Source organism: Bos javanicus, chromosome 19 (assembly GCF_032452875.1).
Source record: "Bos javanicus breed banteng chromosome 19, ARS-OSU_banteng_1.0, whole genome shotgun sequence".
Lineage (NCBI taxonomy): Eukaryota > Metazoa > Chordata > Mammalia > Artiodactyla > Bovidae > Bos > Bos javanicus.
The window spans coordinates 21,534,985-21,557,960 of NC_083886.1; the positions used below are offsets into that span (position 1 = coordinate 21,534,985).

The window sequence follows — 22,976 nt, forward strand, 5'->3', positions numbered from 1 at the left end:
TGCCTCAGTGCCTGATGCCCTGGACCCCTGGGTCTCAGGTGGACATGGCCGCTGGCTTCGAGGACTTAGCTTAGAGGCTCTGGTGGCTGCCCCAGGGTCTCAGGCTTCTGGAAGGTAGCGTGGGTTACTAAACGCGGTGCCCATAGGGGCCGTAGACTTAATCGTACTTCCAGGATTCTGGATCCCGCTTACACTTAAAGGATTGAATGCTCTGAGATGACCGCTGATAATAAGTTTAGGTTTCTTTCAAGAATACGATCACATCTAAAATGCATTGAGGGGTAACTGTGTAAGAGGTAACTTTGACATTCCTGAATACTCAAGTGCTCAGAAGCCCTGGGGATTTTGTCAGGGAGATGACTACACCTCTAATGCACAGGGACACGGCTAAGTTCAGTCTGTTTATCAAGCACATACAGTTTATGGGATGAAAACGCTCCGGGCATCTCATATGTGCCATCAAGGGGCTTATCAGGTTAATAGTTCCCTACTTTCCAACTCTTATTGTGGAGTCTGACTCTTGCAAATTGGTAAAAACTAGGCCTTTAGCCCAAGGAAAACCAGCTATCAGCCCCTAGACCACCACCTAGACCCTTGCCTTAGCATAACCCAACAAGAGACTAGGCTCAATTCAGTCCCAGGAATTCAACAATGCAAACTTTTTTTTTTTTGGGGGGGGGGGTGCATATCTCATGGCTTGTGGGATCTTACTTCCCCAACCAGGGATGGCACCAGGATCCTGGGCAGTGAAAGTGGGGAGTCCTAACCACTGGGAATCCAGGGAATTCCCCTCAACAATACAAACTTGAAAGCTGCAGCCAATGCACTGCAGTCAGAGGGAAGAGGAGATACAGGACTAAACTCTTCTTATCACCATGACTCTTCCTTCCTCCTCTAGCCCTGTCTCCTCTCTACAATTCAGAGTCTGGAGGGATAGAGACCAAGAGTTATTACTTGCAAAAGTATTATCCTTTGGAATGAGAGCACATTTGGCACCAGAGGGGAATTGCAGAGTCAGAAAGGAAGAAGAATCAATATCGACACTATGTCCTGATGAATGGATGACTAAAAAGAAAGCCATAGCTTACCCTGAAACTTCTGGGAACTGTGCCTTAACTCCCCCACCACATGCAGTCCCAGGGAAGGCCTGCTGCAATCTGTATGGAGATGACATATCTTCTTATATTTGAACTGTAAGGATCTCTGGAACCATTTCCCTATTTAAATTTCTTACCCAGGGCAGAATTGTGATTTGTTTTTTGTCTGCCAAGCATTCACTCACTATATCTCATGATAATCATTCAAAGAATCACCCCTACTCCATTTTCAGACCATGTGGATGAGCACATAAGCTCAATCCCAAGTCATTCAGCTCATAACATTCCTTAAGTTTGAATGGTTGTTTCATGGATGGGCATGTAACCCAGTCAGAGTCAAAAATGCACAGAGTTCCTTCTGGGAAAGTCTGTTTCCCTTTCCCACTAACACTGGATATAAGAAGATGTATAATAATATCTGATACTGTTCCAACTGTGTTGACACCAGCAAGGGAGCACCAATCCAAAGAAAGATATAATTTATTCACTCATTGAACAATGTGCCAGACACTGTTCTAGGTGCAGGAGACACAGTAGTGACATATATATATATATATATATATATATATATATACACATACACACACACAAATTATACATATTCTTTGTCCTCATAGAACTTATAGTCTAGTAGAGGACATATAATAGGAGCAGGCACACAGCATTTACAATGTGCCTAGCACTGTTCTGAGTAAACACTTTACACATATGTGTGTGTGTGAAAGTTGCTCAGTTGTGTCTGACTCTTTGCAACCCCGTGTACTGTATAGCCCGTCAGGCTCCTCTGTCCATGGAATTCTTCAGGCAAGAATATTGGAGTGGGTAGCCATTCCCTCCTCCAGGAGATCTTCCTGACCTAGGGATCAAACTCTGGTGGTTTGCATTGCAGACAGGCAGATTCTTTACCATCTGAGGCACCAGAAAAGCCCACTTTACACATATAAGTACTCTTAATTGTAACAACCCTCTTTTATAACATAACAGTAATCATTATGTCTGTTTTATAGATGAAGAAACTGCAGTAAAGAGAAGTTACTTGCCCTGGGCCACACAGTGAATAATGGGGCTGAGAACCAGAGCCAAGCTGTCTGGCTCAGTTATCTGTGTGCTCAATCAGTGTATTGTTAACTGCTTTGTCATAGGAGGATAAAGGATCCTATAAGAAAATGTAACCTATCATGGAAGGAACAGCCTATGGAAAGACCTGGAAGCGAGAGAGAATACCATGCAATTGGGGGACTAAAAAAAATTCAGTCGAACTCAAAAAGAAGAGTAAAAGAGATGAGACTGGAAAAGTAAGCTGGAGCCACATTAACTGGTTTATACTTTTTCATGAAGGCACTGAAGCAAGGAAGTTACTTGGTTAGATTGGGGCCATCAGGAGATAGGTAAGACCCTGAAGAGCCCTGAGCAGTCTCATAGCATTCCAGACACTGCATCAGAATCATTGCAGGAGTGGTAAATGCTGTGAAGAAAAGCCTGTCTGAGAAAGTGACATTTTAGCTGAAACCTGAATGGGAAGCAGAAGCCAAATCTAAAACATAGGAGGCAGGAACAGCAGGTATAAAGGCCCTGAGGCAGAAATGAGCTTGGTATAATCAAGAGATGGAAAGAAAGCTAGTTTGCCTGATGCAAACTAGCTTGGGAGTAGAAGTAAGCAGAGCTAGATGCATGCAAGGATTTGGATTTATCTAGCTGTAATTGGAGTCCCTTAGAAGGTTTTAAGCTCCATCTCCTTCAAATTCTATCTCCTTAGATCTCTGGAATCCATCTGCTTCTCTCCACCATCTTCACTGCACTATTTTAGTGAGAAGGATAAAATGACACCTATTAGAAAACGACTTGATGGGTCAGGGAAGGTGGTTGTTTGTTTTTTTTTAACTCATTTCCCCTAATTTTTTATGTTATTCCTGAGATTCTTCCCGTGTTATCTGTTGCCATCACTGTGACACTTAGTATGTGTTCCTTGGGTGATTTTACATTTACGTAGCTAAGTTCTTCAACTACTGTTTAACCTGAAATTCCCCTTCATTTTAATTGCAGTTGAAATGGTATTTCATACCATTTCATGAAACACTATTTCTATTTTTCTGATTGTTGGCTGTCTCGTATTTAGTAGCATCTTGTTTTTTGGACACCCATATGCCCAAAGAACATCCGGAATATCATGTTCCAAAAAGTCCATTTCTTCTACAAACAGAGAAGGCAACCTGAAAGCTGGAGCCTGACACCATTTGCAAATCATCAGTGCATTTGGCTGCCCAAGGCTCTGTCATTCTGTGTCACTTAGAGCTTATCGAACACTCAGCCTTCATTCCCACAACAGCAGTCTGGCCAGTTGGTTCTTACCATCCTCCAACAATTCTCCCATCTCTGTCCTATATGATCAATTTCTTCCTCTTTACTAGGTAGCTACCATAAGCAAACAAAAACCTCCCATCTTAAAAAAAAAAAAAAGTAAATCCTCTCTTAACTCCACCCCTCTTTCCCTCTCTTCTATTACCACTCTCTCTTGCTCTGCTCCTCTGGGAAGTTTCCCCTGTGGTAAATCCCTTCAGTTGTGTCTGACTCTGCGACCCCATGGACTGTAGCCTGCCAGGCTCCTCTGTTCATGGGATTCTCCAGGCAAGAATACTGGGGTAAGTTACCATGTCCTCTGCCTGGGGATCTTCCTGACCCAGGGATTGAACCCAAATCTCCTATTTCTTCTGCATTGGCAGGCAAGTTCTTTACTACTAGCACCATCTGGGAAGGTCCTGCTGCTGCTGCTGCTAAGTCGCTGTCCGGCTACCCTCAATTCCTCTCCCCTCACTCTCTCTTGGAGAAGGCAATGGCACCCCACTCCAGTACTCTTGCCTGGAAAATCCCATGGAGGGAGGAGCCTGGCGGGCTGTAGTCCATGGGCTCGCTAAGAGTCGGACACGACTGAGCTACTTCACTTTCACTTTCGTGCATTGGAGAAGGAAATGGCAACCCACTCCAGTATTCTTGCCTGGAGAATCCCAGGGAAGGGAGAGCCTGGTGGGCTGCCGTCTATGGGGTCGCGCAGAGTCGGACACGACTGAAGCGACTTAGCAGCAGCAGCAGCATTCTCTCTCTTAAATCCACTCGGTTTAGGCTTTCACGCAAACCATCCCACTGAAACCGACCCTGTCAGGTCACAGGTCGGGTATCTCTCTATCTCTCTTTCTCCCTTTCTCTCTCTCTCTCTCATACACACACACACTCACACACGAAGCTCCCTGGATACAAGTCCCGTGCTGGAGATTTTTGTCCGTTTTGTTCTTTGTTGTATCCTCAACACCTCCAATCCTCGCGACATTTCTCTCTCAATTCCAAAAGTCTGACTGAGGCGTCAAAGGATGAAGAGAGGGCTTAGGGCCACAAATCAGCCAAGGTATATCAGGATCCTAGGCAGCTAAAATAATCCCGGAGATCATAGGTGACTAAGCAGCTTCTTCTCCTTTTCCAGACCCTCTGGTTTTTCTCCAAAAAGGATGGCCTCAGAGAGGAGGTAGTAGCCGAAGTTTATAGGAGGGAAATCCGGGTTTGCTGCTTATCGGGACCACAGACCCACAGACCACTCCTTACAGGAGGCTCCCGTACAGCTAAGGCACAGATTGCCAGAGGCCGCTGCGGACGCTAGGCCAAACCAGAGGGCCACTGGGTGGGGGTCATGCAAGCCTCAGGCTGGAAAGGACTAAAAAGAACCTCAGCGGGAGCGGTACAAGGTCCCACGCCTCCGGATCATTACTTCTACGCTGCGCGAGTTTCTCCTGCTTACAGAAGTCGGAAGCTAAGAGAAAGATTTTGCCGCTCGGCCTCGTGGGAGATGTAGTCTTTCATGAGGAAGGGCTAGACAGGCCTTTTACAAAACTTTGGCAGGAGAAGAATAAAACACGATGCGTATCGGAGTCCAAAACGATTGTGATGCTCACACCAACTCTGAATACACTTTTCCCCCTTTTCTTAGCCTCGGGCCGTCTCCAGAGAGGATCCAACCCCAGCCCACCTCCAACGTCCCATGCTCCTCCGCTCTGTTTGGGCCGATCTAGCTCTCTCCCGCTCGCTCGCTTCTCCGCAGCGCTGTCCAATCGTAGGTGCGTTCCCAGCAGTTCCCGGAGTGCCTTGCGTCTGCCATGGCTGCCTCCAGCTGGCGCGGGGCTGTGCTCCTTCGAACCGTGTCGGGGCTCTGGCAGGCAGGTCCTGATGCTGCGAGGGAATGGATGACCCGGCTCCCCTCTCTCTTGGGTTTTCAGCAGAGGTGCGTTTCCTGTGTAGCGGGCCCGGCCTTCTCTGGTCCCCGCCTGGCTTCGGCTTCACGCCCTAACGGCCAGAACTCAGCCCTGGATTGCTTCCTCGGACTCTCTCAGCCAGACAACTCGTTGCCTTTTCGCGTCCCCGCCGTGTCCGTGCACAGAGGTAAAGAATGCAGATAAATTTGTCCGCGACTGTCACGGCTTTAGCACTGCAAGTCCCGTGTTAAGGAAACCCCTCAGTCTCTGGGGCTATCATCTTTGGCTCTATATTGTAGAAGACGATCTTGAGGACCCGAGAGATAGAGGCGAGCAGTGAAGGATCTCACAGGAAAGAAATACTAGGTTCTAAGAGTTTTCGAGGTAGAAGGAACCGATCTATTCCCAACCAGCGACGCCCACAAAGAGCAGGAAATTAAAGGGCCACAGGATGGCAGAGTTGTGGCTCTCTCTCCCAACGTGGGGCGCAAACTCGACCCCAAAATGCCCCATCTACTTACCAAGACACGGAGTTACAGTTGGTCCTTGAACAACTGGGGGCAGAGATATTAAAAATGCTGAACCCGCGCAATCGAAAGTCCTTGTATAACGTATTATTGGCCCTCCATAAGTGCAGTTCCTTACATACCCACAATTCCAGATCCAAGGATTCAACCAAGTACAGAAACCAACATTTAATGGGGGGATGGGGAGGGCGGAATCCTGTGTGTAAGTGGACCAGCCCAGTTCAAACCCATGTTGTTTAATGGTCAACTATGAATAGCACTCTCTTTTCTTCAAGTAGCATAGACTAGAGGCTGAACACAAAAACTGGTCATTGCGATGCAGTGTCATAGGAGCGAATACTGAAAGACTTGGAGAGCCTTCATAGTACCCTTTGTAGGGTGAGACAGCTGAGGGAATTTCTGGCTTTATCTGGTATGGTGATACTTTAACACATGTGCATACATTTACTGGGCACACAATATGATTCCACAAGGTTATTGAGTGCAAGGCGTTGTACTGAGATGTTTTACACAACTGTCAGTTGTCAAAAGAAGGTTATACAGTAACTGAGTACCATTGATACCATTTGTTTTACATATGACAAAATGAGAAAATTTGATAAAGGCATATAAACAAACTAATGGGCAAACAAAATCTCAAAGCCAGGTCTCGACTTCAACCTGGTGCACTAATCTCTTATCCATACTCTTTTTGTGGACAGGTAGGGCTATGTACCGGAGAAGGCAATGGCACCCCACTCCAGTACTCTTGCCTGGAAAATCCCATGGACAGAGGAGCCTGGTAGGCTGCAGTCCATAGAGTCGAGAGGAGTTGGACACGACTGAGCGACTTCACTTTCAGTGTTCACTTTCATGCACTGAAGAAGGAAATGGCAACCCACTCCAGTGTTCTTGCCTGGAAAATCCCAGGGATGGGGGAGCCTGGTGGGCTGCCGTCTCTGGGGTTGCACAGAGTCGGACACGACTGAAGCAACTTAGCAGCAGCAGCAGCAGCAACAGCAGCGGGGCTATGTACCTGACAGAGGATCCAGATTGCACTGCCTCTCACTCCCCTCCTGTCTCCTCATGCAGATGAGCAAGATCTCCTCTTGGTCCATCGCCCCGACATGCCTGAGAACCCCCGAGTCCTACGAGTGGTCCTCCTGGGTGCCCCAAATGCAGGAAAGTCTACACTCTCCAACCAGCTGCTGGGCCGAAAAGTATGTTGCATCCTTGACCCTTCCCTCTCCCCTTTTCATTTCTCACTTCTTACTGTGCCTTTGTGGATTGTTCCAGAGGGATCCAGGACCTCACTTGGGATTTCTTTCTTCCTGGCAGGTGTTCCCTGTCTCCAAGAAAGTGCACACCACTCGCAGTCAAGCTCTGGGGGTCATCACAGAGAAAGAGACCCAGGTGGTGGGTACTTGCAATGGATGTCCAGCAAACAGGACAGAGGGTGAAGCTAAGACAGTCTCCCTTAACGATTGGACCCTTCGAAAATGATGTTTAGATCCACTTTTCTTAGGGAAGGGGGTGCTCTTCCTTTAGACCTGGAGCAGTTCTCTCTCTTGCCTTACCCCTCTGGTATCTAGTCACAGAGGTCTCATTGCCTCTTTACTGCTTCCTAATATTCCATATATTCACAGTTGTCCTCCTCCTCCTGGATCCTGTGTATTGACAGAAGTAAAACAGCTGGAGGATAAAAATCTAAAGTCAGCTCAGCCAAGAAGTGGGGGCAGGCTCCTGACATCAAGGGTGGGTGGCTTTTCACTCCCCAGTCATAATCTTTCCTCCTGGGGTTGGGGACCTGGGCATCTCTTTCCTGATTTTAGATCCTACTTGACACACCTGGCCTCATCAGCCCTGCTAAACAGAAAAGGTAACAGCTGGGGGAACAGGGAGTCGTTGGGGGGAAAGGTGTTGAACAGAGAGTGGGGCGATTCCATCCTAGGGGCTGGAAAACCCCCTGTCACACCCCACCCCTCCTCAGGAATGCATCACTCACCAGACCTTCCTGACCTATGTGTGTCTGTCCCTTAGGCACCATCTGGAGCTCTCTTTGTTGGAAGATCCGTGGAAGAGCATGGAATCTGCTGACCTGGGTTAGGCTCAGGCTAGGAATCTGAGGCCCAGTTTTCATGGTCATGGCCTGTCATTCCTGGTAGTTTGGGGGGTTGGGGGTTGGCCAGATGCCATACCCTGGAAGTTTTTTCTGCGGGTGGGGGAAAGAGTGATCATAACCCTGTCCTCCTTCATACGCTGCCGACTGCCAGTTGTGGTACTTGTGGATGTCTCGGACAAGTGGACTCGGAACCAGCTCAGTCCCCAGGTGCTCCGGTGCTTGACCCAGTTCTCCCAAGTCCCCAGCATCCTTGTCATGAACAAGGTGAGCCCCACCTACCTGAGGAAGGGGTCTCCTTCGAGGAGACTGACCTTCACTGACCACAGTCTTCTGCCCATCGCCCACCCCCAGGTTGATTGCCTGAAGCAGAAGTCCGTTCTCCTAGAGCTCACAGCCGCCCTCACTGAAGGTGTAGTCAACGGCAAGAAGCTCAAAACGAAGCAGGCCTTGCGCTCACGGCCAGACACCCACTGCCCTAGCCCAGCAGCTCAGGGCCCAAACCCACAGCCTGTGAGAGACCCTCAGCAGATGGGCTGGCCCCACTTCCAGGAGATCTTCATGTTGTCAGCCCTAAGCCAGGAGGATGTAAAAACACTGAAGGTCAGTTAGCCTGGCTCTTGGTGTGCAGCAGGTGAAGACAAGCCTCAAGAGTTCCTCCTGGAAGTGAGAGTGAGAGGGAAGTCCTGCTTGGGACTGATACACTGACTTCTTCCCTCTCTGCCCATAGCAATACCTCCTGGCACAGGCCCGGCCAGGGCCCTGGGAGTTCCACAGTGAGGTCCTCACCAGCCAGACACCTGAGGAAATCTGTGCCAACATGATCCGAGAGAAGCTCTTGGAGTACCTGCCCGAGGAGGTGCCCTACAACGTACAGCAGGTGTGGGCACAGTGAGGGATCCGGGGGCTCCACCTGGAGCAGGGCAGCTAGGTCCCCAAGAGCAGGGCTAGGGGACCTGCCTGACCAGTCACGATGTCTCCTTGTGCAGAAAACGGTGGTCTGGGATGAAGGGCCAAGTGGGGAGCTGGTGATCGAGCAGAAGCTTCTGGTGTCCAAAGAATCTCACATGGTGAGCAGGGCTGGGCTTGGAGGAGGGACCAGGACTCTGTTAGGCAGAGGTTCTTCCCGACTGCCTGACAGCCAGCTAACGGCCCTCTTTTTGACCCCACCCTCAGAAGATCCTGATCGGTCCGAAGGGGTACCTAATCGCTCAGATCGCACAGGAGGTGGGCCGAGACCTCATGAACATCTTCCTCTGTGAAGTTCAGCTCCGCCTGTCTGTGAAACTCCTCAAGTGACCACCCTCCGCTGTCTTTTCCAAGACGTCCCCGCCCAAGCTGCTGGCGGGAGCCACTAACCAGAACTGCCTGCAGGGCCTGGGGCCAGGCATGGACACCAATAGGCTGACTGACTGCTGGCTGGCCTGGCTGAGTCTGCACCACATCTGCCGAGTCATGCCTTCCTGCTGGAGCCTTCCTCCTTCAACCTGCTTTAGCTGGGTTCCCAGGTGGTTCCTCTGCTTGGGGCTATAGCTACTTGGGTCTTAGAAGCTGGCCCTTTGGTGCAGAGCACTGCTTCCCACTGGCTTTGGGCCCAGAGTCTCTGAGTTGCCAGTTGTCAGCAAAGAGGAGACCTTTCCCCTCCGCACTCAGTTCGTCCACTTGGCAGTTGTGTAAGGACCCATGTGTCCTGAGTGAGATAGTGCCCCTCATCTACTCCTCATGTCCTTGATCCCTCCCACCCCACCCCATCTCCAATCTCAAATGCGAATAAAGTTCAAAGACAAACATTCTGGTTCTCATCTTTATTTCTTTAGAACAGGAAAGAGAAAACTCACTCATTCCCTCACCCCCACACCATGGTCTGAGCTGGAGCTTCCCTCCCTTTGGTAGTCTGCTCCAGGGATCCGAACAATCTTCTTGGCACGTTTTCTGGGTGCAGCAAGAGAACCGTTACCATTACTAAACTCAGTAATGGTAACGGTTTCCTCGCCACCCCAAGTGCCCTGGCGGTCGGCAGGCTGTGATAGGCAGAGCAGTGAGCATGGTGGGCTTAACAGCAACCCCTGGCCTCCTCCGCTGGCTCCAGAGCTGGGAGCACCCGGACTAGTACATCATCTATACTGTAGTGTCTCATTGCAAACTTACAGTATATGATGATATCCCAGTCAGGGCCCTGCGGGAGGCGCAGGGAGCATGGCTCAGAGAACGAGGGGCAGAGAGAGACAGGCACTAGGGGCGGAGCAGGACAGGGCCAGGCTGGACACACACAGCCCCCCACTCCCTGGGAGACATCTTGACTCTCTGATCAAGGACATCCTGAAGGGGACTTATCCAAAGAGCCTTTCAGAGCTAGGGTCTGTTGAGAACTTAGGGACCCAGCGCTGGTGTGAAACAAGCCAGAGATCACAATGAAGCAGAAGATTCCCTCTGATCAGACCCACAAGCAGATGGAGCCAGAGGAGGAACACTTACCTGGAGCTGAAACTGCAGACCAAGGAGGCCTTTAGAAGTAGGGAGGCCTGTCCCTGCCTCTCCACCCCAGCTGCCCCTTTTTAACGCACCCGCTGGCCCCTCCCCTTGGGTGGGGTACTTTTCCCGGGCTCTGGAAGGCTCTATCTCTTAACCCTTTCCTTGCTAGTCTCCTTGGACTGAGGACTATTGGCCCTTCTTCCCATTAGGCCCTTTGTCACATATTCTTTTATGGAACTTGTTAAGCTTAGGAGCCACCCTCCACTCTCATCCATGAAACTGGTCACCCATCTGCTGGGAGGAGAAAAAAAAACAACCTCACCCCAGCCATCCTTTAGGGCTTAATTACTGATCAGAGCCCTGGGAAGGTAGTGGTGGTGGGTTCCGGTGTTAGGAACATAAAGAATCCTCCTGCCAATGCAGAAGACTTAAGAGACATGGGTTGGGTTCGATCCCTGGATTGGGAAGATCCCCTGGAGAAGGGAATGGCAACCCACTTCAGTATTCTTGCCTGGAGAATTTCATGGACAGAGGAGCCTGGCGGGCTATAGTCCATGGGGTCACAAAGAATTGGACACAACTGAAGCAACTAAGCATGCATATTAGTTTGAATCTCTGTAAGGCAGGGAGAGTCCTGACAGCTGGATTTGGGGGCAAGCTCTGACCTAAATTCCGGTCCCCAGGCCCCTTCTATGTTTCTGCTGAGCCTAAGAAGGCCAGAGCCCTTGCCAACCTCTGCCATGGCAAGGTTCTGTAAGTGGAAGGGTCCTCTGCTGGGAGATGTGAGGGCAACTGAATCCCAAGCTCATGTGGGAGCCAGCCTAGGAATGGGTAGGGGCCTGTTCTTCAAAGCTCATGGCCCCTAGGGTGAGAGCCTGGCCGTATTGGTTCTCTGCCTCTGGGGAAGGTGAGTCTCTTGGAGTAGCAACTTCTCAAAGCTGGGCCTCTGTAACTTGGACTCCCATTCTGGGGAACACCTGGGCCTCTCTGCTTCCTCTCCTTCCTCCCTCGTAGACCATCTGGTATGTGTGCTGGGAGGCAGTTACACCCCTCTGCGGGGGCAGATGAGGCCAAGATGGGGAATGAGAGGGAGAGACTCAACCTTCTTTTGGTTTCTTGGAGATATTTTACCTCCTGTCACAGAACCTTGGCACATGCTCTTCCCTGTTTGGCACAATCTTCCCTCCTTTCTTGTCTCCTTAACTCCTGTTCTCTCTTTAGATCTTAAAGTGTTATCTCTGCAGGGAAGTCTTCCCTGGCTAAATTCCCCTGTTGTGGGCTCACCTATTTGTGTGGTTATTCATATTAAGCAAATTTTCACAAGGGCCTGCTTTATTCACTGATGTCTGTCTACCGCAACGAAAGTGAAAGTGTTAGTCGCTCCGGTCATGTCTGACTCTTTACGACCCCGTGGACAGAGGACTCCACGGGCAGTCTGTAGCCCGCCAGGCTCCTCTGTCCATGGGATTCTCCAGGCAAGATTACTAGAGTGGGTTGCCATTCCCTCCTCAATGGATCTTCCCAACTCAGGGATCGAACCTGGGTCTCCCTCATTGCAAGTGGATTCTCTACTGTATGAGCCACCAGGGAAGCCCCTCTGCCACAGAGCAGTGACTAAATAACATGTCGAATGAGTGATGTCATGTGGGGGAGGGGAGAGACTTTGACCTGAGAAGGCAGACAGACAAAGCTGTGGCTGTCTCAGGCAAGTCATTTTCTTGGACAGTCCCCATTCCCTTTTGTAAAAGGGAATAATAGCAGTCCCCAGTTTGCAGAGTCCTGAAAGCTAAGTGATGAGCTGCTGGTCAAGCACTTAGCACTGTGCTCGTCCTGGGCCACAGGGGCTTTGTTGTTGTTTAGTGGCTAAGTCGTGTCCAACTCTTTTTGACCTCATGGACTGTAGCCCTCCAGGCTCCTCTGTCCATGAAATTCTCCAAGCAATACTGGAGTGGGTTGCCATTTCCTTCTCCTGGAGATCTTCCCAATCCAGGGATCAAACCCCAGTCTCCTGCATTGCAGCCGGATTCTTTACTGCAGAACCACCAGGGAAGCCTTTTAACAATTTCCACCTCACGCCCTGCTCCGAGGGGCTCACTGAAGACCCGTTATTGAACATCTGAAAACTCATCAAATACTCTTGAAAGCAGCTAGAGGCCATTGAGGACATCCAGGTTTAGAGATAACAGGCCTCGGTGACAGCCCCGATTCCATTGTTCCAGCTCTGTGACTCTGGAGCCAGTGCTCCTCCCTTCATTTTCCCCATATGTGAGATGGGCGCTTTCCACACTGACCTCACGTGGCGGTTACAAGGATTAAGTGAGCACTCATGTCAAACTGTACATGGAACAACAGACTGGTTCTAAATTGGGAAAGGAGTACATCAAGGCTGTATGTTGTCAACCTGCTTATTTAACTTATATGCAGAGTACATCACGAGAAATGCCGGGCTGGATGAAGTACAAGCTTCAAGATTGCTAGGAGAAATATCAATAACCTCAGATATGCAGATGACACCACCCTTATGGCAGAAAGCAAAGAAGAACTAAAGAACCTCTTAATGAAAGTGAAAGAGGAGAGTGAAAAAGTTGGCTTAAAACTCAAAATTCAGAAAACTAAGATGACATCTGGTCCCATCACTTCATGGCAAATAGATGGGGAAACAATGGAAACAGTGACAGACTATTTTTGGGGGCTCCCATATCACTGCAGATGGTGACTGCAGCCATGAAGTTAAAAGACTCTTGCTCCTTGGAAGAAAAGCTGTGACCAAACTAGACAACATATTAAAAAGCAGAGACATTACTTTCCCAACAGAAGTTCGTCTAGTCAAAGCTATGGTTTTTCCAGTAGTCATGGATGGATGTGAGAGTTGGACCATAAAGAAACCTGAACACAGAAGAATTGATGCTTTTGAACTGTGGTGTTATAGAAGACTCTTGAGATAAGTCTCTTGGATTGCAAGGAGATCCAACCAGTCCATCCTAAAGGAAATCAGTCCTGAATATTCACTGGAAGGACTGATGCTGACCCTGAAACTCCAATACTTTGGCCACCTGATGTGAAGAACTGACTCACTGGAAAAGACCCTGATGCTGGGAAAGATTGAAGGTGGGAGGAGAAAGGGATGACAGAGGATGAGATGGTTGGATGGCATCACCGACTCGATGGACATGAATCTGAGTAAGCTCCGGGAGTTGGTAATGGAAAGGGAAGTCTGCCGTGTTGCAGTCCATGGGGTTGCAAAGAGTCAGACATGACTGAGTGACTGAACTGAACATGTCAAACACCCAGATCGGAGCCCAGCACCCATGAGCCCCTGTCAACTTTCTTCCCTCCTTCCCCATTTCACTCGCTTGCTGTGGGACTGCAGGCTAAGTGCCACATTTTTTAACTTTGGCAGTCATATACATCTTACCAAGTTGCAAGATTTAAGTGAGAATGTGGGTGAGCAGGCTTCATAGACCCAGATGCTTTACCCAGTGAGGAGTTCCCCTTGTCTACTCCTGCCCTTTTGGACCCTCACTTCCTGGTCCTGTGACCCTAAAGATAGTCCAGGTTCCCCTCCCAGAGTCAAATCTTCAGGCACTAGGGCCAAATTCAGGCCACTCACTGCCTAGGTTTCTACTTAGACCAAGGGCCAAGTCCAAGGGTGAGCTTGGACAGAACTCAAGGATCCTGGAGGTAGTGGAGAGAGATATCTCCACCAGCCAGAGACCTTGTGACTGTGGCCCTGAGCTGGGGTGGAGGGTGCTGCCATCAGGGTGTGGGCTGGTGGAGAGTCGGAGCCTGGGTGGGGTAGTTTGATTAGCAGACTCGGGGCTATCAGGGGTGGGGGCCTTTCTTCTTATCAGGAGCTTGCAGGGGCCACAGTAGAAGCTGAGGACACTTTGTTCTGAGGGCTGTCTCCTGGATGGCTACTTTTCCATCCCTCTGCCTCCATATAGCCTTGAGGGGAGTTAGAGTGGGGTCCTTCTCCCTTTCTGCAGGTCACAGAAACCCCTGGTGACCAGCATAGGGTTGGGGAATTCATTTCTGGTCCTTGGGCCAAGGCTTGTATGTTAACTGCTTTTGCTTCAGACTTCGAGCTTCAGGGCTCTCCTGAGCCCGAGGTGGGCTGGGACCTTCCAAAGTCTGGTTCCGATTCCTGCCACTGCAGCTTTTAACCTTTGACTGTTATTTTGGCCTTCTTTGGATGAAGTTCTGAAACTCAGCATATGCTGAGTGATGAAATTAAGGATAGTCAGATCTGAAAGAGTGCTTCAAAATCATGGGTTCAAGTCACTCTTTTCTACAGAAGAGGAAACTCAGGCCCAGAGGAGGGGCGGGTATCACCCAAAGCCTCAGGGTCCCCTCCACCTCACAGCATCAGGGGACCCAGAACACCATGAGAAATAGGCAGGCAGGAGTCAGTACCAAAGACACAGATGGCACACAGGTATGATGCCTACATAGACACATAACACACAGAGATACACAGCTTTTAAAAATGGACTCAGCTAGTAAAATTACTCTTAATTTCCTCTCGGTTGTTTTACTAAGTTTCATAAAATTGGCAATTTTGTACAAAGATATAAGAAGGCCAAAATATGTCATTCAATGTTTCACAGCACAGAGAGTTAGCATCAGAGCTCATCTTAGAACCAAGGACTTTGAGAAGTTCTGGGAAATTCTGGCTCTCCTGTATTGCTTTAGAAACAGGAGGCCCAAAGCAAGAGCCTGGTGTGATTCTAGGAGTTTCACAGATGTGACAAGAAAAGCTAGAAAACTGAGCAAATCCTTATTTTCCGGGTTGGGCTTGTGGTCTGGGGCTTTGTTGGAGATTACTACCAGTGATTACCTTTTATTCCGGCTTGGTTTCATCTTGACCAGCCTGTGAAGCTTCTTCTGACCCTCCCTGAAGATTGCCCCTGTGTCCAGGCTTGGACCTGCTCTGTTTTCCTCATCACATTGTGAGAATTTATCTGATCCCTTATTTGTCCCATAACGACTCTACAAGTAGGCACCTTGTCTGATTCTTCCCTGTGGCTCCAGCACCCTTCATGGGCCTTATCCTGAGAGGTGCTCAGAGAAACCCTGACACTGAAGAAATGCCCCGCAGACAACGAGCAGTGTGTGCTTATGTTCTCAACACGTTCCCTTACACACTGTAAGCCTGTTGGCCCCACGAGCAAGCACACAAGGTAAGCACGAACTCAGGTGTGGCGGGTCCTAGCAATGGCTTCCCTGGGGGCTTTGCCACATCCATCAGTCTCCAAAAGATGACTGCCTGCCAATGTTATAACAGAGAAACTGAAGCTCCAGGAGGAAACTCAGGGCCCTGGGTCACACAGTAGTCGGGAAAAGAGGCAGGACAGCAACCCCACTCTCCAAACTCTAGATCCCTGACTCCAGGCCCAAAGCTGCTATGAATGAGGTTGATTTCATGTGTGCGTCTGTGGGGCCTTTCAGAGTCTCAGACGCAATGGAATCAGACCTGAGCTTTGCCACTTACCTACCAAGCACATGGCTTGCTTTGTCTCTCGGGATGAGCTTCAGCCTCCTCATCTCTAAACTGGGGCCGACCTTGGGAAGACTCAGTGAAAGAATGTGTGGGAAGCTCCCAACGAAGCTGGGATTCCCTCCCGGCTTCCGCTTCCTCAGATCCTCCCACCCATCCCACCCCTCGTTTAGCCTCTTCCACACCTGCTCTTGGTCATCTCCAACCCACCAACATTCCTCTCTCCTTTCTCTGACCTCCTATGGTTCATGAAGTGGGCCCTCGCATGGAGCTCACTGCCCTGGACTCACAGTCAGGGCAGAACCGCCGCTTGAACCAGAGCCTCAGCCTGTACGGTTCAGAGGTCGTGCCTGAGAGGTCTTAACTTTCCTTCCTGACCACTGGCCCAGCACTGATGCAGAGCCAGAGGGAAAAGCGTGGCATTGGATCCGTCAGAGCCCAGGCTCCACTGCAACCTACCGAGTGGGCCTGGGCCCCGCCCAACTCGTGGAAACTTGCTTTCCTTAGTAAAATGGGCTTAAAATGCCATCTTTTTCCTGACTGTAGTACAGGTGAAATGAGACATAGAGCTGAAAATTTGTAACCTAGAGCCTGACTCCTCCGTAACAGGAGATTAGCAAACGCCAGTCTCCTTCCCTTTACGCTTTGCATGGCTTTTCCTGCTCGTCCTCCCCAGGAGGGCATGTTTAGCTGAGGCCTGCATGGTCACTCACATATCTGCCAGGTACGCATGGGAGCTCACACCTGCCCAGGCTCACATTGAGGCAGAAATAGAAACTTCCTAGCCCATGCCTCCCTAGCTCTGTTCATTAGCTCCCAGTTCTCTTGGTCAGTGGGAGGCCCCATGTCCAGACTCAGGCCATGCCCACTTCTGTCTCCTGGCACCGTCCTGAAGGTGGCTGTTAGGTGGGGAAGGATCTCCAGGGAGCCTGGGTGTTCCTTCCTGCTCAAATCCTTCCCGCCATCAGCCTGGCCCCTGCCTCCCTCCCTCCCTGCCAGGACAACCTCTCTGCTTCACAGCTGCTGTGAAAGAGATAGGCAGCCTGGATTATCAGGCCGGAGGAGGCTCCCCATGGCAGCCCCCATCTCCACCCTGGCAAAGGTTCCAGGGCTTAACCCCCTCTGTGCTGGGCCCTCACCCCGACTGAGTCTGGTTCCAGGCTCTGGGGACGAGGCCTGGTTCTCCTCACTCTGGCAGGTGTGATGACTCACCCTTCCCCCGTCACTGCCCATTTCATGCCTCCAGCATCCTTCAAGCCTCCTTCAGCAAGACCCCTGCCTTTTCCCAGGGCCCTCTGGTCGTCTCCTCTGGCTAGCCACCGTCTCTGACACAAAGGCTAAACAGGCCCATCTCTTGGTTAGGGGCCGGTGCAGTTCACCCAGGCCTTCCTTTCCTGAATGTCAACAGGAAGTAGTGAAAAGAGAACAGGAGCCTCAGAGTCTGGGAGTCTGGCTTCCAGTTCTGGTTCTAGCTCAGACTCTGTGTGACCTCAGGCAAGTTTCTCCACGTCCATGCCCCTTGGTGATTTCATAAAACAGAGGGCAGTAGCTCTTTTCACAGGGTTGACTGAGGGATTACATGAGAAAGACACACATATCACTTTAGTAATCAGTTGGAAAACAAAATTAAAATCTGAAGAAAGAAAGAAATGCCTGCGAGAGGGCTTTATAAGCCAGCTACCAAGCAAAGGATACCAGCTCCTACACGTTAAGTGTTCACGAAGTGCCGTACTTGATGCGAACGTGAGCGCGATCATTCGGTCCTAATAACATCCCCACTACAGATGGCCCCAGGGCTTCCCAGGCGCCTCAATAGTAAAGAATCCATCTGCCAAGGCAGGAGATGGGAGAGTCACAGGAGATTCCTATTCCTGGGTCAAGAAGATCCCATGGAATAGGAAATGGCAACCCACAGTATTCTCGCCTGGAGAATCCCAAGAACAGAGGAGCCTGGCGGGGCTACAGTTCATGGGGTCACAAAGAGTCGGACATGGCTCAACATGTATGCACAACACATAGATGGCCTCGGGCTCAGGTTTTGTTTTTTTTTTTCCGGGCTCAGTTTTGAACCTCTTTACACCTATACTCGTTCCTTTGTTGAGTTCATCTTGTCTCATAGCTTTAAATACTGCCTACGTACTGAGCGACTCCCTAAGTCCTGTGTCCAAGCCAAGCCTCTCCCAGACACTAATGTGTAAACTGAATCTCCTGCTTGGCGAATTTCTCTAATAGGCACCTCAGACTTAACATGTTCAAAATCGACATCCTGATTCCACTTCAATTCTGCTCCTTCAACTATTTCTCCCATTTCAGTAAATAGCAGCTCCATTCTAGACCAGTTAAAAAACCTTGGAGGCAATTTATTTATTTATTTTAATTTCTAAAAACACTTTATTGAGGTGTAACTGATCATAAACTGCACTGATTAAAAATGCACGCTGTGGGACTTTCCTGGTGGTCTAGCAGTTGAGACTCTGACTTCCACTGCAGGGGACACAGGTTCAATCCCTCATCAGGGAGCTAAAACCCCACATGCCATGCTGGGCAGCGAAAAAAAAGCACAATTTGATAAGTTTGGACATATGTATACACCCACTGAGACAATTTATTCTTGAATTAACTTTTTTACTGAAGTACAATATATATTTTAAAAAATGCACAACTCATAAGTGAATTATCACAAAGTGAATAACATCTGTGCAACAAGCATCCAGGTCAAGAAACAGCACATTGCCAGGAGCCTCCTGTGTCCTCTCTCTGTTACTCCCCTCTTTCTCTCCAAAGGTGACTTCTATCCTGACTTCTAATGCTATAGATTAGCTTTGCCTGCTTTTTTGGATGTTGTACAATGGGATGAATCCTAATCACTAGCTCACTGGGGAACTCCCAGTATTCTTGTACTTATATATGTGTGCATATATCTGCTGGGGGTAGAATGGTTGGGTCAAAGGGCATGCTTATGTTCAGGGGTGTGTGTATATGTGTGTGTGTATATGTGTGTGCGCGCATGCGCGCTCAGTTAGGTTCAACTCTGCGATCCCATGGACTGTAGCGTGCCAGGCTCCTCTGCCCATGGAATTTTCCAGGCAAGTGTAGGTACTATGGTGGCTTAGTGGTAAAAAATCTGCCTGCCAATGGAGGAGATGCAGGAGACTTTGATCCCTGAGTCAGGAACATCCCCTGGAGAAAGCACATGGCAACCCACTCCAGTATTCTTGCCTGGAGAATCCCATGGACAGAGGAGCCTGGTGAGCTTCAGTCCACAGGGTTGCAAGGAGTCGGACACAACTGAGCTCACGCGCATGCACCTAGGTACTATCTTCTGTCCTCAGGTTTTCACAGTGGTTGTATTGACATACACTTCTTCAGGATGTGTGTGAAATTTCCAGTTGCTCCATATCCTGCCCTATGCTTCGTATTGTTGCTCTTTTCTATTTTAGTCATTCTGGTGGATGTGAAGTGGTATCTGTTATGGTTTGAATTTGCACTTCCTTGATGACTAATGAAGTTATGCGTGCTTGTCCCACTATTCATCACTGTGTAACAAATTATCCCCAAATTTGGAAGCTTAAATAATTAATATGGTCTGAACTTCTCTGGGGGGCCCATGGTTAAGACTCCATGCTTCTACCAGAAGATCCCCTGGAGGAGGGCATGGCAACCCACTCCAGTATTCTTGCCTGGAGAATCCCACGGACAGAGGAGCCTGGCGGGCTACAGTCCAAGGGGTCACAGAGAGTCGGACACAACTTAGGACATAGCATGCTTCCACTGCAGGGGGGCATGGGTTGGATCCTGACCAGGAAACTAAGATCCTATATGCCTCTCAGCCTAAATAAATACATAAATAAAAGATAAAAGCTCTTAAAAGAAGAAAAACAAATGAACAAAAGCCAACAATTCTTTTCCTACCTTGCATAGTTTTGGAGGTCAGGATTTCAGGAGGTCTGCTGGGAAGAACTAGCTTGGGGTTTCTCTGGCAGATGAGGTCAGGTAGGGACTGGAGGAGCTGGGGGCTGATGGAATAGCCATCTCTCTTCATGTGGCTCAGGGTGTATCCATGAGGTCTGCCTGCTGGAGCTTCCTCACAGCACAGACTGCTTACAGAGTGGCTGAAGGCTTAAAGATAGAATATTCCATCAAATAAAGTGGAAGAGACATTGTCTTTTATGAGCTAGTCTTGGAAGTCCCATAGGATCACTTCTGCCTTATTCTATCGACCTAAATAGTCACAAAAGGCCACTCAGTTTCCAGGGAAGGGAGCAGAGGCTCCACCTCTGATTGGAAGGACTATCGAAGTTACACTGTAAGAGGAAGTGTAGGATGGAAAATATTGTTGCCTGTATCTTTGCCACACGTGTTTGCCTATCGGCCATTCTGCGTAGTGCTTGAGCCATCATTTCTCCTTTTTCTGAGGGGTTGTCTTTTTCTTTCTTTGTATGCAAAATATATTCTGGGTGCTAGTTTTCCCCTCAGGTATATGTGTTATAAATATCTTTCTCCCTTATTCTGAGGTTTGCCTTCTCATGCTCTCAATGGGTCCTTGTGTGTGCGTATGTGTGTGTGCATGTGTGCTTATAAACTGAAATTTTTATGAGACAAGTGTAGATTCATATGCAGTTGTAAGAAATAAGAGAGAGATCCCTTTCATCCTTTACCCAGCTTCTCCGCTGGTGATGTCTCGCAAAACTGCAGAATAATATCATAACCACAGCCAAGTATCACAGGATGTTGACCTTGATATAGTTTACCCGTTTTATTCAGATTTCCTGTTTTGCTTGTGCTCACTTACATGTGTGTATTAAGTTGTATACAATTTTATTGTGTGTACATGTAGCCACTATGATAAAGTTACTGAACAGTTCTAGTACAAGGATTCCTAATGTTTATAATCACACCAACCCCTGTCCCTACCACTGGCAGCCACTAATCCATTTCTAAAATTTTGTCATTTCAAAAATGCTATATATACCTTACACACATTAGGATGGCTACTACCAAAAAAAAAAAAAAAGAAGAAAGAAAAGAACAAATGTTGGTGAGAATGGGTAGAAATTTGAACACTTTTACACTGTTGGTAGGTGATGGGTATGTAAAAAGAAGCAATTTCTGTGGAAAAGAGTACACTGCCTCAAACACTTACAGAGAATTCCTTGGCTGTCCAGTGGTTAAGACTCAGCGCTTTTATTGCAGAGGCCAAGAGTTCAATCCCTGGTCAGGGAAAAAAAACAAAACCCCAAACAATAGCTAAAACATGGAAACAATCCAAGTGCTTATCAACAGATGAATGCATAAGCAAAATGTGGTGTATACATACAATGGGATGTTGTTCAGCCTTGAGAATATTATGCTAAGTAAAAGAAGCCAGTCACGAAAGGGCAACTATTCCAAGATCTCACTTCCGTGAGGTATGTAGTCAAATCCATAGAAACAGAAAGTAGGTTGATGTTTGCCAGGGGCGGGGGACAGAGAGGGATGGGGAGTGAATGCTGAACAGGGATAGAGGTTCAGTTTTACAAAATGCAAAATGTTCTGGAGGATGGATGGCAGTGATGGTTACATAATAATGTAAATATGCTTAATGCCACTGAAATGCAGGCTTACAATTGGTGAAGATGATAAATTTTGTTACGTGTACTTTACCACAATTAAAAATAAAGGCTTTATATTAACAGTTGGAATCATGTATGTAGTACACATGGATTTCCCTGTGGCTCAGACGGTAAAGAATCTGCCTGCAACGGAGGAGACCCCAGGTTTGATCCCTGGGTCAGGAAGAATCCCTGGAGAAGGGAATGGCTGCCCACTCCAGTATTCTTGCCTAGATAATTCTCTGGACAGAGGAACTTGGCAGGTTACAGTCTATGGGGTCACAAAGAGTCGGACACAACTTAATGACTAACACTTCTACTTTCACATGTAGTACGTAATATTTTTTTTTGCTCTGCATAATTCCTTGGAGATTAGTATATCTTTTAATAAACAGATAGTCTTGTTTTTATTTTTGGCTGCACCCTATGACTTGTAGGATCTTAGTTCCCTGAGTAGGGATTGAACCCAGACCACTGCAATGAAAAGTGCCAGTTCCCACTGGGGAGCTCCTTCTTTTCTATTGATTGATTTCTGCATTGTTTTAAAAATGTTTTGATTATCCTAAGGTCATGACAATATTCTGTTATTTTCTACATGTTTTACCATTTTACTTTTCACATTTAGATCTACAATCCATCTGGAACTGATTTTGTGTACAAGGTGAGGTTTAAGGTCAAGAATCATTTCTCCCCCAGATCTCCAGTATCTTTTATCAAAAAGACTGTCCTTTTCCCACAGCTCTGCATGGTCATTTAGTCATAAAGTAAGTGTGGGTCTATTACTGGATTTTCTGTTCTTCTCAATGTAATCATTGGTGTACTTTGTGCCAGTATCACACAGTCTTAATTACTAAAAAAGGAAATGGCAGCCCACTCCAGTTGCCATGGACAATTCCACAGAGGAGTCTGGCGGCTACAGTCTGTGGGGTCACAAACAGTTGGACACCACTGAGCAACTGACACTTTCACTTTTTTTAATGTCTTGCCGTCTGAGTTTGAATCCTCTCACTTCACTCTTTTTCAAGCTTGTCTTGATTATTCTTATTCCTTTGGCATTTCCCCATAACTTCAGAATTACTCTGTTGATTAAAAATTTCTTGGGATTTTGATTGGGATTATACTGAATTTATAGACCAATTTTAGAGAATTGGTATCATTGCAATACTCCCTTTTTTTTTTGGTTGCACTGAGTGGGGCTCAAAATGGGCAAGAGGGGCAGTGAACCTGGCAGCCCCTTGCATCTTGTGTCTGCAGTGGAGCTGGGTCTCCCAGGGCTCAGATCTGGCTTAAGCACCTGGGCAACGGCTGCCCTGCTCCAGGAAGCTGAGGACAAGGCCAGGGTGCTGCTGCCCCCCAGTGTCGAGGGTGGGGAAGAACAGGCAAAGTGTAGCCTTTAGGCTGAAGGGGTGTGTGGGCGGGTTCCCAGTCTCTCTCCTCACAAAAGACACAGTACAGGGCG

The 22,976-nt window shown here is 48.4% G+C and overlaps 1 protein-coding gene across 2 annotated transcripts; it reads left to right on the forward strand.

The window, feature by feature from the left end:
• Positions 1 to 5,196: 5,196 nt before the first annotated feature.
• ERAL1 (Era like 12S mitochondrial rRNA chaperone 1) lies at positions 5,197 to 9,747 on the forward strand. Of its 2 annotated transcripts, none has more exons than XM_061390559.1 (10): positions 5,197 to 5,519; positions 6,931 to 7,058; positions 7,177 to 7,254; positions 7,671 to 7,717; positions 7,879 to 7,940; positions 8,112 to 8,224; positions 8,312 to 8,560; positions 8,688 to 8,837; positions 8,947 to 9,027; positions 9,137 to 9,747. In XM_061390559.1, exons 1-10 carry the CDS (start codon positions 5,237 to 5,239, stop codon positions 9,254 to 9,256), a joined length of 1,311 nt encoding a protein of 436 aa, XP_061246543.1. In that variant the 5' UTR covers positions 5,197 to 5,236; the 3' UTR covers positions 9,257 to 9,747. The 2 variants fall into 2 exon arrangements, with proteins under 2 accessions (XP_061246543.1, XP_061246542.1); XM_061390558.1 differs by having other exon boundaries at positions 5,198 to 5,519; positions 9,134 to 9,747.
• Positions 9,748 to 22,976: the final 13,229 nt, after the last annotated feature.